The sequence below is a fragment of the Montipora foliosa genome, chromosome 8 (genome assembly GCF_036669935.1).
Source record: "Montipora foliosa isolate CH-2021 chromosome 8, ASM3666993v2, whole genome shotgun sequence".
Classification (NCBI taxonomy): Eukaryota; Metazoa; Cnidaria; class Anthozoa; order Scleractinia; family Acroporidae; genus Montipora; species Montipora foliosa.
In genome coordinates, this window is record NC_090876.1 from 13,516,892 (window position 1) to 13,531,463 (window position 14,572).

Sequence of the window (14,572 nt, forward strand, 5' to 3'; positions counted from 1 at the left end):
ATCATAATTTCGATGAGACTTTATTCAACTTGACAATCAGACATGGTTTGATGCCACTCAAGTTTGAAAATCAATGAATGCGACTTACAAAGTTACGATTGGCGAGGTCACTGCGACTAAGTGCCCCGACAAAGACGTCACCCAAAAATTTCCGACTCAATCGTCGCATACAAAACGTCTTTCCATAAAAAAAGGTTTATAAACGGATATGTTGCTGGTAAAATCTGTTCTCAAATTGGTCAAATTGATCCTCATTTTACCAAGGTTGAATACGCACTTAGATGAATTGAAGAAACTTTTTTTGGGCCTAATTTTAAGCCTAGAGACAAATTAGGGTCAGGTTAGGATTAGTTTTGGCTATTCTTCATGGATATTAATTGACTTATTATACAAAAGTAAATAAGGAACATAACATGTTCGTTGTTGTAGCGTATTGCTGAAGACACAGGACTGGAGTGTCCGAGTTCGAGAACCGGTAAGTGCATAGTACAGTTCTTTGTTTCCTTACTATGTTGTAATGTTCAGGCTGAAAGGATAAAGGTACAAATACAGAAACCGATGAGATGGATACGAAACGTGTGTTGAGATGGATAAGATAGAGCTTGAGGGAAGTTATAGGTGTTTTCAATCCTTTTTGGGGGTTGATAGCTGCTTTAAACTGGGTAGAGTGCATATTCAACCTAGGTAAAGTGAGATCACCAATTAACCAGAGTTAAAACGGACTCAACTTGAGACCGCGTTTGACCGACAACAGATATACTTCCAATACCATAGTCGAAGCCTTGAAGAAGGGTACCTTCAATCGATGGTGACTCGGGGATTCTCGGAAAAGCTCCTTTGAAAGAGTCGAACCTACGACCTTCCGATTACTCGTTTACATGCTTACCATGCACTCGGAAGTAGGAAACTAGGAACAAGCTCGTCTTACCCACAGTCCAGTCACAGTTATTGTTGCAAAGTATGATGCCAAGAATAATTAATTGACAGATCATGGGAAATAGCTGCCCTACTCGACTAAGTCCCTTTTCGATTTCTGGCTGTTTCTGCTTAGGTAGCCTCGTACACCATAAGCCTTTTTAGAGGGTGTTGTGGCCAAGCTGGCCACTTTTTGATGGAAAGAGCAGGACAGCCACAACACCGGGGACTCTATCTCCTACTCTTAACAAATACGAATAGTGTGTGGGCTCTTTAACATCCCACAGGGAACTTATGAACATAGAGGATATTTGTGAGACGGGGCCAACGGTTTATAGTCCTTATCCGAGAACACTTGAAAGTCTAACCATTTGCAGATGAAATTACAAAGGCAGCCCTTCCTCTTCAGTTAGTACATAGTTAATAGAGGGGAGTGGTTTGGAAGCTCGGCAAACATCAAAGGAGCAAACAAAGATGCCAAGATTTAGGTTGGAAAGTCCACGACCGTGCACAATCTTTTGTTTTGCCATCATACACTATGCATGAATTACGTAACAAACACGTTTCTATTGGATAGTTCCTCAGTACGGAGTAAACAACTATTGTGTTTTGTGCTCGGTCAAGGCCAAAAAAGAGAACAAAAACCTACAACAAAGAAAGTTGTGGGGTTTCATAACCATTCCCGTCTATTAACTATGGTTAGTATAAGATCCTGAGTGTTGAATCCGGCGAACTAGCAACCTCCCGCATGAAAGCCCGATGCTCAACCAACTGAGCCACCGTTGCCCTCTACCCGTTACAGCTGTGTTTGCGACTGAGTAAATTCGTCCATCGCAAAGGTGAAGAGAATCGGGCAGTTTTTTATGTTTTCAGTTGTATTACACTTAACACAACTTCTTTACGGCAATAAATGGTGATAGACCCCTCCACGGTTTTTGACGCCATCTTGGCTGGAGGGTAAACACGGCGAAATTTACAGTAAATGTATGGGAATTTGGCCGACTTTGAACCGCTGTAGCGCCGCTAAAAAGAGACGGATTTCCATCTTTTCCACTACTTTAAATAGGCTTATTGATATCATTCATTCAACAGAAAATAAGGCCATTAAGGAAGGTGCGACGTCCGTAAATTCGAATTATAAACCTTCTCGTGTGGCTGCTAATTTCGCGGCAATTTGCAGCATGATTTTCAGGAATTTTAGAAGTAATGTTTAAAAAACGAGCGGCAGTGTTTTATCGCGTAGCCGAATGTTTTTAGACCTGATAAAGCACGTGCTGCGAGTTTTTTGAACGGCTTCAAAAACATTCCACAAGAAGCGCGAACAAAGTCCGAACAAAGGTTCAAATTGTGAGGGGAAGATATTATTAAGCCATGCTACAAAAACAAGTACACCTTATAAGCAGTATGGAAATTAATTTTTTAAAAAGCATGCATGTTTTTTTTCTTTCAGTCCTTTCTTTGTTACAGTCGATGGTTGAAGAAGGTTGGTTAAAAATGCTGCGTAAGAGAAAACTTAGGGAATTGAAAACTGCCGATGAAGAAGAGAATTGTTGGAAAGATTCTTTTCAATATTTTCGCACAGTGGCAAAATGCAATGCTGAACAAACAAGCAGCTAACGAAGAAGCAGGGTTCGACGTGGAACGGAACAATTTAATCCAAAGTCTAGATAGGAAAATTGTTAACATGACGGCAGAGTCGTTCAATTTTTTGGTTAACAAAATTTGTTGAAGAAGTTTGGAAGGAGGATGAGTAAAATTATCCGCCCAGTAATTTGTAAACGAAGAAATTTCGTTGAAAATGATTGGGATCGGGATTCATAAAGATCAGAAGTGATCTTTATATGAAGATCACTAGTGACTTTTATATAAACATCACTAGTGACCTTTATATAAAGTTCGTTTCATTTGAGAATTTGCGACAATTGCATGGTTTGCATATTCAGCCTCGCACTCCCCTGGGACTGAAATCAAAACCGCCAGATATAAAGGTTCATACACGTGACGTTTTATCGATGTCTTGATAGGTTGTTAAGCTCATGAAGTATTAATGAGTTTTTGAAGGCTTTGAATGAAATCTTAAAAATTCGTTTAGGGTCGTTGTAGCCTGAATCTGTTCTTTATATTCAATTATTATCAGTGTAATCTCAGTATAAATGTCTTTTAAAAGACATCCGTCTCTCTTCAGCGGCCCTACAGAGGTTCAAAGTCGGCCAAAATCCCATACATTTACTGTAAATTTAGCCGTGTTTGCCCCCCAGCCAAGATGGCGTCAAAAACCGTGGAAGGATCTATTATGGTCAAGTCAAGTTGTGGGCTAGATCAAATTTCAGGAATTGTCCTTGCGAAAAACCACAAGCAAGGACAGTTGTTTTGTGAGGGGATTTCTCAATTTTTTTTGTCGGCTGTCAAACAGCTTTCACCTAAAACTTTCTAATATTTGATTTACCAAGTTGTCTACAGTATTTGGTCATCGAAGACAAAAACAGGCACCCTCAAGGTAGTTGCATGTCTAGTAGGTCAAATGAAGGTAAATCCTGCAGTTTTTAGTTCTTCAGCTCACACGAGCCGTCTTTCTAACGGCTCTAAAGAGAACAAGCCAAATTAAAGTTAGCAAGATAAGATATCACCATTAATATTTTATCGATTTTTGGAAAACACCGTTTACCAAAGCGAATCCTTTGGAGAACGGACATACAACGAGCGCGGGAAATTATTATTTGCGACTGTCGAAGCAATACCCAAAAAAGATCATTATTTTATTGTACACAGTTAAAACTTACTTTGGTAACACCAACTAGGTTGCCGTTTTCTTTATTTGTCGAATCGAGGATGATAATTCAATTTAAGCGTTTTCTCCCTTTCATTTCCGGCCCAACCTTTCGGAAGACCGAATACGCCGTGCGAGGTAGCACGCCGCTTGATCCAACCGCAGTTGTATGCTTCAAGAAAAATCGAACGAAATTAACGTCTTATAGTTCCAGAACTGAACTAGATATAGTCCAGTTCGAGAAATTGCAGTTCGGCCTTAATTAACAATTCCACTCAAACTCTTTTGTACGACATAAAAGCTCAAAGTATTTTTACACGACATACATTATTTCTGTTCCGACTTCAACAACAGAAATATCTCGAAAACTGTTTTGTCAACAGATCTGTTGACACCTATGAAGGGCTTTCCGATTGCAAAATAAGGAACTTTTTATTTACATTTCGCCGACGAGTTCTTTAATAACCTCGAATACACAATAAGAGAGGTTATAGCAGCGAACAAGTTTATGGATCAAATAGACAACAACTTGAAATTTCGAAGAGAAAAGTGTTTTCTATGGTCTCTTTGTAACAGAATTTTCTAGGGATTAAATTAATCTTGTAAAATAATATGGAGACACTTTCATTCCAACCCTCATTCCGATGTATTTTGAATAATTTCAGTCCAAGCAGCACCTATTCCGGCAATCGTTGGCTGTTGTGGTTCGTCGGAATCATTACAACGAAAATATTTGTTGGAGTATTTTGGATGTTTTCAAAGATTCTGACAAGCCCATGTAGTTCATTCTGGAACAAAAAAACCAAACTGAAAGATCGATGAAGTTTTCAAACCAGCGTAAATTCGCTTTTCTTGTTGCCAATGATTTCAAATCTTCTGTCTTTTGGTGGGAAAAAATGCCAACTTAAATCTAAACAGGGATCAAAGCACGAAAGATGAAACGACAATAATTCGATTTACGGGTGTGTTCAGAATAAGGTCTGGTATTTTAATTGAAATCCGTTATAATTCAATGACAGTCGGGACAAAAGAATCTGAAATCGGAAACTGTAGAAAAAGAGAACTTAGACCGCGGAGGAAACCATTACAAATAATAGACTTCTTCACTTCTCGAAAGAGTTCTCATAAAACAGAGTTGATTGGCAAAAACTACCAGAGGTTTAAGTTCCAGATATTTTGCCTACTTGACGTGAGCACACAAAGACAAGTATTGAAACACTAATAATTTCACGCGAGCAAACTAAGCTAACGAAGTGTTTCCTGAAATTCCTGGCTGCGTGAATGCATTCAGGAAACCAATGTGACCCAGCGCGAATTACCCCACACGGAAATGATTTGTTTCGTCATTGAAGACCTGCCTATATTTTGCATGCGGTGAATGTAAACAACCCATATTCCTTTCTCAGGTTGAAGGATTCTCGGTGTTTCATTCAGGGTCTGGTCATTTTATATATAAACTGACTCGCGATCCGGGCGTTACAGTACATTAATTAACAAGGTTGAACGTCGCAACCGATCCTACGACATGGCTTTTTGGAGTGGATTTTCGCGTGTTTTTATCCCTCTACTAATCGCGACTGCGATTTCGCAAGAAACTGTTCCCAAAGGTATGTAAAACGCTTTTACATCATTAGTTTTTTTTGTCATAGTTGGAGGGCAACCTTCGCTTGTAATATTTGAAAAAGGTAACCTTTGAAATCTCTGTAATTTTTGTTATAAGTGGACATGGCAAAAATACAATCGTGAGCAATCTTCCAAACTGTTTAATATCTATTTCAAACTTGGTAATTTCGTTGCTTTTTGCCTACTCGCATGAAGGGCTTCTGATATCGGAAAGAAATCGTCTGTTTGAATCGTTGAAAAATTGACAATGATTACTCAGTGATTACTGGCAACTAGAGGATGACCAGGCCCAGAAAATACTCGTTGATTCTTCTTGGTTTTACACAATTATAATACATCAAAACGTTTTAAACACCACGGAATCGCTTTCGTTTTATCTCAAAACTGAAGAGAGACATCTTTATTATAGTTTAAGCCTTGGGATCGAAGCGGAGCTCTTCCTCATCTTAATCGTGCCATGAACTTTGAAACTTTCTTTCTCGTATTGCGATTATCTTATTAACTTTCATTTCATTTCTTCAAGTATGTGAAATTTCACAGTCTCAAAAAATTATTTTCTTCACCTCCTACGTCTCATAACGTGAACTAGCGCCTGACCTCAGCTCTCAGCTGGCCTTCTAGTTGGTATGGCATGCAACGCAATTCACACTAGATCCCGTTCAATAGCGGGTTTTTTTCCAAATCTTTCTTATAACTTTCATTTCAGCTTCCCTTAGGTTACTTGATAATTCTTTACAGTAAGCTATTAAGTAATTAAACTATCTTAACCCGTGAATCCACTTCATGATGTAATTAATAGCTCCGTAGCCGAAGAAATTATTTTTGGCTCATTCTCAGATATCAAGATTATTTAATGGGAATGAATACATCGAGATCGGGCTCCATACAATGCCCTATTAAGTACTGAAGACCCATCGTCTTTATTTAAACATTACTGAGAACAATATCAGCCCATCTTTCACCCAAAGTTAATATCACTTAATCTCTCTTTATTCTCCTTGCTTGATTTTCACTCTACATCCCTTGTCAAAGTAAATTGTCAAGTAGTATTCTCTAAGTGTACTTCAGTGGAAGAAACCTTTCTAACAAAACGTCGTGATGAACATCCGGCGTCGTGGAAAGAAATCGTTCATACTGTCACGGAAAAGCACTTTAACAATAAACATTGCATTAACTCCGTTTGACCATGGTGTGCAACTGTGAAGAATATTATTGTCACTCGATATTGCATGGGCTTTTTGTTTTTTTAATTTTCTCTTTTAGTCGTCGAAACCATTTAATCCGTTTTTACTGCCAAATTCCTTGAATACGTGCTGTAGAAAAGCAGGCAACGAACTCTGGCCTATTCTTGTAACTGAGCAACTATGAATTTAGACGTTACTCGTTGTGTCATTAATTTGTGCCTCTCAAGTGTTTAAAACAACATTTTAATACGATCAAAAAGGCAGATTTTTTGCTTACTGAGCCCCCCTAGCTATTCGCGATCAACGCGTTATTTTGTAAAAAGTTCTCCTATGTGTTTTAAAGATTCTTTTACTTCGTTTTTGTGAGGATACAAACTGAGGATATCGAATTCCTTCTAAATCAGTGCTTTACAATCATCTTCTTGAAAGTACTCGCCTTTCAAGTGGGAATGGATCAACCAGTTCAAAATCTCATCCCCTCGGGCAATTATGGTATCAATTAATCATCAGTCTAGACCGAGTTGATTAGTAAATTCTGTAAATTGTCCCTCGACCTTTCAGCTCGCTTCCACCCCATGAAATGGCCCGTGAATTGGTTACCGTAGTGAATGAATGCCTTTCAAAAGTTCCTATGAACGCTATTTTACGCCGTTAAGACCGAATCGATTGATTGGACAACCCCTCGCTCAACTCATTACTCAGAAGGAAACAGTTTCAGCCCAATTCCTGTCTACGGTTTCACGTTTTCAGTTTACGAACTTCAAAATATCTAACAAATACATAAACCACCATACCACGCATCCACCTTACAGCAAAAGTTTCTAGATACATAACAGCCATGGGGGAAAATGGTAGTTGAGATTCTTGCCTCTTTTACCTACAGTCTGAGATGAGTGATTATCTTATTATGAATCCACGAAAGCCGAAAAACTAACAGACAAAAATCATACGAAACGGAGACGATTTACGGGAAGCCATTTTGTTTCTCTTCGGATCGTTTTTTGCCAATCACCTCTCAATAGCCGAATCAGAAAGTAATCCATTATTTTCTTGTTTGATACATTTTTAACGAGAGCAGCCGATTTCATAACAAAGGCATCCTACAGGGTAACTGGGAGTGTTGGTTCGGCGACCTCCCGCACAAAATTCCAGCGGTCCTCCAACTCATGAGTCCTTAAGTTGGAGATCACTATCTACAATCATAGCTAAATTTCATGCACATTCCATGTTTAATCCGCATTCTTTATTTTGTCTTGTTAGTCCAACAACATTGCTCTCAGAAATCCGACGTAGTTTTCGTTGTCGATTCATCCGGCAGCATAGCCAGGAGAAACTTCGCACGCGAATTGGAATTCGTGAAAGAAGTGGCTTCCACATTCAAGATGGGACCAGACCAATCACAGATCGCGGTGATATCTTATAGCGACGAAGCTCGGGTCGACATACGATTCGGCGAATTTTCGAACGTTATCGACTTCAACGCGGCGATCGATCGAGTGAAACATCAACGTCAGCGAACACGCATCGACAAAGCGCTTGATCTCGCCAACACCACGGTGTTCACTCCAAGCGGAGGTGCAAGAACTGGCGTTGCCAAGGTGATGATTATACTGACAGACGGCAGACAGACGGTGACAAGCGACTCCAAGACACTTGACGTCGCTGTGCGTCCATTGCAAGAGAAGAATGTTACTGTGTTTGGAGTAGGTGTGGGAAAAGCCATCGACGACGCGGAGCTGTTACTGCTGGTTGGTGGCAACGAGGAAAACTTGTTCAAAGCTGAGAATTTTGATCAATTAGCAGAGGACAGTGTTAAATTGGCTTCACAGACATGTAAGAAGATCGTGCCGCCTAGAGGTGAGATTAAACGGTAAAATTCATGACTAGAGAAAATAAATAAATAAATGTCATGAAAAGGAGGAGAGGTGCGGGGTGTGGTTTTGATTTAGAAACGGTAGTCAGTCCCTCGTCTGCGTAACGTCAGGCAAGATCTTCGGAAGGCAACAAAATGACTTAGTGTTATTTATAGAGACGCCACCAGAGGAACGAAAGTCGCACGTGCCTGTTGCCTTTGTAGACGTCACCAGAAACATACTTTCCCTTTTTTTTCTTTTTCATCTAAAACTAACTAACTATACGTCGTAGTGGCAACAGGCTCTTCCCTCCTTGGAATGATACACTCAACAAGCAGGGACTGGTGACCCATCGAGATAAATCTGGCCAAAAACTTAAGAAATCAGATTTACATTGAACAAGAGAGGTTTGAGTGGACAGAGCAAACCTATAAAATATAAGTTTTAAATTTGGCCTGTTATTTGCGTTGGAAACAGACAAGGCGCAAATTTAATCAATATAGAGTGTTTTCACTCACGTGATCAGTTCTGTAACTTTTCCCACCGAAACAACAGTAAACGTTCGTTTGATAATAGAGCTCAATTCCTGGAGGATTAGTTGGTGACACCAAAATGGCTACCATGACGTCACGTGAAAACACTCTATGTTAAAAATTCAGTGGATTTTTTTCAGGTGACATAGAAAATTAAATGTAAGCTACAACAGATCTTCTACCATTCATTTGTGAGTTTTTTTCCGTTATACCCACTCTGACTATTGTACATATTGTATATACTGTTTAACCCAACGATTAATATTATTACTAAAGGCCCTGTAGGAACGTTTCCTTTGTTGAGTCCATTTGACGAGGTTTAACTCAAAGTTCAAAACCAGAACGTTTTTAAAATACATTAAAACTAGTTCATACGACCTTTGGCAATTATACCAACAGAAAGTTATTTCCCCTTGTTTTACTGTCTTATGTCTTCAGGTTGTTACTCCGAATTTTGACTTGATAGTGACGTGAAGTTACGTCGAATTGTTGTTAAAACTTTCAAACATTTTTTGTCTTTTATGCATTTTAAAAACGTTCTAGCGTTGACCTTTGCCGTCACGTGTCCCTGAAAATCTCTCTTTATGTACGATTTTTGTATGTTTGTTGCACATGCGCGTTTGTCAACAAGTATTTTAAATGTTCTTAAGCGATACGTGGGTAATAAATTATCTTATTCTTATTGTCCTTAACAGAAAAATCTTATCAATTAAATCCGCTTTAATGTTCTCTTGTTTCTAACATTTCATATTTACCCGGATATATTTAACGACTACCTGAGTTCTCGCTCTATTTTACAACGAATGCATACTCCTCCCTTTTAGTGGACGGCAACTGGTCGGTATGGACTGATTGGGGTGACTGTTCGCAGACCTGTGGCATAGGCGTCCAAGGCCGTCGACGATCTTGCACAAATCCACGTCCTCTTAATGGCGGTCAGGATTGTGTTGGGGAAGCGTTTGAGGTCCACAGATGCAACTTGACAGGATGCCCAGGTTCATTTATTTTATTTTGTCTGTTGAAATATAAACACTGCCAAGAGAAAATGAAGGGAAAGAGAGGGAGGCTCAGGCGTTGGCCGGGATATGTCATGTCCACGAAAGTTATTTTTAGACAAGCGGAAGTCTTTGTTCTAGCGGAAGTCTGTCTTCCGAGACGTCCGCATGCAGTCTTGCTTTGGCTTTCTCGGAATTTCTTTTTTCTTTTCTGTTGCCCAAAGACGAAGGTTGGCCTGCATGCGGACGTCTCGGAAGACAGACTTCTGCTGGAACAAAGACTTCCGCTCGTCTAAAAATAACTTTCGTTGACATGACATATCCCAAGGGCTGGACCGGGAGCCTCCGTCTCTGTCCCTTCATTTTCTCTTGGCACTGCTAAGCCAATGTTTGAATAAACGTGCCCCTTTCGGTAAAATGCAGATTGCTTCGGCAACATTGTACAATGCGACCAAGATGGAAAAATCGCATAATATTTATGATTAAGCAATCGTTTATTTCTAAGAGAAGTTCTCGTTCGCGTTGCCGTCTCCCTTGCCACGTAAGCGTTGTAAGACGGTGCCTATGGGCTATCTTCGTTCTGATGGTTGATGTGGTAAGGCTTCTAAATTAACCCACGGCACGCCGCACCGCCAACGCCCCCCACTTCAGGGTAGCCCAGTGCTCAGTGATTTTTATACAAGAACGCTGGTAGCAGGTGGACAGCAATGCGAAATGCCCTTCACCATTTGTTTTAGAAAACTTTTCTTCTGTATGCTAAGAGTATGATTATTCCGTTTCCATCACAAATCAAAGTCAACGGCTCTTGGAGCAAGTGGGCTGATTGGACTTCATGCGATGCAACTTGTGGAGGTGGAAACAGGAAGCGAGCAAGAAGCTGCACCAATCCTCCCGCGGCCCATGGTGGACTAGACTGCGAAGGACCGAGCGAGGAGACTGGTGACTGCAACACCGCGCCTTGTCCAGGTAAAGTCAAGAAATCAAACACAATGTCATTTGTGTTTCAGTTCAAGTTTACCGTACCTCACCCTCATAGCCTATGGTATTCATTGTCTTTCCAAAAGGGTGTAATATATTGTCTGTATTTTGTGTTACGTCGATAAAGTCAATTCGGAAGAGTAGATCACTTTTCGCAATTTCTCCCTGTCGATTCCATTTTTGATCAAGGAGCTTCTTCTGACAGCACGAACTTTGCAGTTTTGTGGTATCCCCTCACAAACGTTTCTTCTAAGTATTGCCGACAAAGTTCTGAGTTGAGTGATCTAAATAATGCCACACAACGCAAATGACTTATTCTTGCTTTTTCAGTTGATGGCCAGTGGAGTGAATGGAGGCCCTGGGGAGAGTGTACCAGGTCATGTGGTACAGGGATACAAACTAGGTCACGAACTTGTACCAATCCGGGGCCAGCTCATGGAGGAAAACAATGTCCCGGATCAAGTGGAGAGACACGCTCCTGTAACACTAGTGGTTGTCCAGGTAAGACCTCTGTTGAAACCCTAACCAGGGGTAGTTAACTGTGAACGCTGACTCAAGAATAAGGAATATATTTATTTTTATACCACAGTTGATGGAAAGTGGAGTGCTTGGGTCAAGTGGAGCACATGCACGAATTCCTGTGGAATGGGAACACAGAGAAGATTGCGCTCATGCAACAATCCTCAACCGGCCAATGGGGGACGAGAGTGCACTGGTCCGAGAATCGAAACACGTGGCTGTAATCAAGGATCTTGTCCAGGTAAAGTCCGTTTTCAATTCGTTTGAACACTTAGTTTTTGAGTCGCTTTTGCTTGTGGCCGCTTTTCTAGTTTAATTCACTTTCTTTCATTTGTGTAGACCATCTAACCAGAGGTCGAAGATGGCCTTCCTCGATATCCAATTGGATAGTGTTCACACACAAAAGAATGAAAATAGCATAACAGTTGTTATTCTTTCTGATCTGGCTTTAATTAACCTATGGTCTGTCTCGCATACAACGGTCTTATATTAGAACTAGACCATTTTACAACTGTTTGCCCACTGCCTAGGACTTTGAACAAATTCATTACTGGAGTTGACCTCGTTTGGATGAATAATCTCGCTGCTTTTCTAATATATATAAAAACTCCTTAACATTCGAAAAGTGCCATTTACATATGAAAACAGTCAGCTCCAGTCTTCTTCATTCAAAGGCCAAGAAACTTAGTTCGCAAATGTATAATTTTCCTTTAATTAAAGTTGACGGTCAATGGAGTGCATGGGAGGAGTGGGAGTCCTGTACAGCGTCCTGTGGTGGAGGCGTTCAGAAACGATTTCGAAGGTGCAACAATCCAGCTCCTGCATATGGCGGACAAAACTGCTCGGGAGAACATGAACAGACAGCACTCTGCAATCAACAGGCCTGTCCAAGTAAGTGCCAAGCTTACGCTACCCTCCATGGTGTCATAATTCGCTTCGCTTTTTTCATCAAACTCTAATTCAGTGCGTTGGAGAGAGGTTGTTTGCATAAGAACAATGGATATCCAGTTAAGTAAACAATGGCGCAGTTTCAATAGCAAATGACTTGCATTATTTTAATGAAAAGGACCAGGCAAAACGTTCTGCGTTATGGGTTGATGGAAAGAAAGAATCAGTCACTTTTTAACCGTTATCAAACCAGCTTGAAACATTGGAAATCAAAGTTCTCGTTTGCGAGGGCGCTGGAGACACCTTTCGCGGAGTCAACACCGTCACCTAACAAAAAAATTAAATAATTCAAGCAATCACTACGCAGCTATTCCATACTTTTTAATATGAGCAAAATTGTGCCTGTTTTCGGGGAACGGTGCTTATGCAAGGAAAAATATGAAAACGTCTTGACGATTTCCGTTTGCGCCGGTTATTAACTGAAACACGATTTACAGCAGCTCTTTTTCCTTGAACTAAACGGTTTCATTTCCGCTTTTTTTTCCTCCTCTTTTGCCATCTTGGCAGTCGATTTTTTCCACAAAGAACGGCCTTTATACATAAGCACTGCCCAAACTGAACAAGACTTAAACAAGACCAAAGTCTCTTTGAATAACAGGCCCTTAAATTTGATTATTTCAGGTTGTTGCTTTTCAGGCAACGACAAGAAATTTCTTTTTTTTTGGCAAATTAGTTAGGGAGCTTACGAATCGATGTCGTTCGCACGACGGTGCCGTTAAGTCACAACGTAGTCTTGCATCGCCGTCCTGTAGATATTTGAATTTAAGATATTTGCTGCAGAGACGACGATGTTCGTGCGCGTGCGGTAAATTTCCCGCCGTTTCTGAGGTTTGTTTTTATCTTTTCACAAAGCAAGGTTCATTCCAAAATGCTTAACTTCAGAGAAACGAAAGCTAGTATAGCATAGGCTTATTAAATGAACTATAATTTGGACTTTTAAACAGTAGTCAAGTTTAAGCTACCCTGGTCCCAGAGGTTTTACGTGAGCCGTGAGAGCCGCGAAGGGAAAACCTCTGGTTGCCTTGGACTTGAATCTCACTTTCATGCAGACAGCATCTGTCAAACGCGTCAAATTGATAATTACAAAAGGGACCAATGACAACTTAGCAATCACGCTTCCCCTCGGTATTACTAATCAAACGAATCAATCAATTGTGTGTTTGTAAAAATATTAAGCTATCCGAGTCTGAGGGTCAGATCCTGCTGAGTTATTCTTATTGCTGGTAACTGAGCCTTTTTCTGATCGAAAAATGCTAAAACTGCTACCGTGTTGTTGACTTGTTTTGACACGACGACATTTTTGCAAAACTTTGTTCTAAAAAGACAAAGGGTATCACGATTTTCCCGCCAAAATGACGCTTGTTTGCGCGCGCTCAGTGTTGTTCTATGAGAAAATCTCGTACTCGTAGTCGTTCTCGTCTTAGAATCTAAAGCTCTCTAATTCAGTTCCGACCACACGAGAAAACCGAGTTGCGGACGTATATTACAGCCCTTTTTTTTAATTGTATCTTTTTTTTTTCATCTAAAGATCACCGACCTGTGTGAGATGTCTGGCGTTTTGCTCAGTAAACGCTAAGCACTTTGTTTAGCAAAGCTCGGTTACTCATAGGCTCTTGTTTGTTTTGCTTTGTTGTCGTGTCCTTGTCTCCTTTCCTCTTGATCTTCCTGCAAAAATTGTTTTCTTAAATGTCATTTCAAGACTGTGTCAAAAGTCTATCACCCAAAAGAAAGATTTACCCAAATTGGCCTATTACACATCAGCGCCAGGAAAGTGTCTATTTTTAAACCAAGTTCGGCTAACTCAATTCTGTACCCAATTCAAACACTTTGAGAATAAAACGTTTTGTTCCATGTATTTCCATATCATTTGAATGTGAATGCTACATTATAATGCAAATACAACTCACGAGGTTTCTTAACCCCGGGACTGAAATATGAATTGGGTACAACATTTTGGTCTATTGTTTATTTTCCCACAAACTTGGCTTTAAGTAATGGTCCGGCTAAGAAGCAGGCAGAAAAACAATAGCCCGCGGCAATAGCGTCGGTTAGTTAAAATGTGCCAACATTTTTAATCAAATTAAGTTCGGCTGTTCCCATTGGTGTAAGCAGCTAAAAGCGCGAAATTTGAATTTCAATGAAAAATGTAATCGACTTGCCGTCTAAAAAATTAGATTCTGTTTCGTAGAACAAATCATTATGCCTTCAAAAACTATGTTTGTAAATATCGTTAAGATTCTATGCGCCATTTGCCGAT

General features: G+C 40.2%; 1 protein-coding gene across 1 annotated transcript in view; it reads left to right on the forward strand.

The window, feature by feature from the left end:
• LOC137968266 (uncharacterized) overlaps positions 1-14,572 on the forward strand; it is a 58,322-nt gene that overhangs the window by 30,207 nt on the left and 13,543 nt on the right. The window contains exons 12-18 of the mRNA XM_068814876.1: positions 5,149-5,289; positions 7,750-8,346; positions 9,700-9,870; positions 10,666-10,836; positions 11,179-11,349; positions 11,438-11,608; positions 12,088-12,258. Coding sequence (XP_068670977.1) covers positions 5,149-5,289; positions 7,750-8,346; positions 9,700-9,870; positions 10,666-10,836; positions 11,179-11,349; positions 11,438-11,608; positions 12,088-12,258 — 1,593 coding nt within the window. The remainder of the gene's footprint in view (positions 1-5,148; positions 5,290-7,749; positions 8,347-9,699; positions 9,871-10,665; positions 10,837-11,178; positions 11,350-11,437; positions 11,609-12,087; positions 12,259-14,572) is intronic.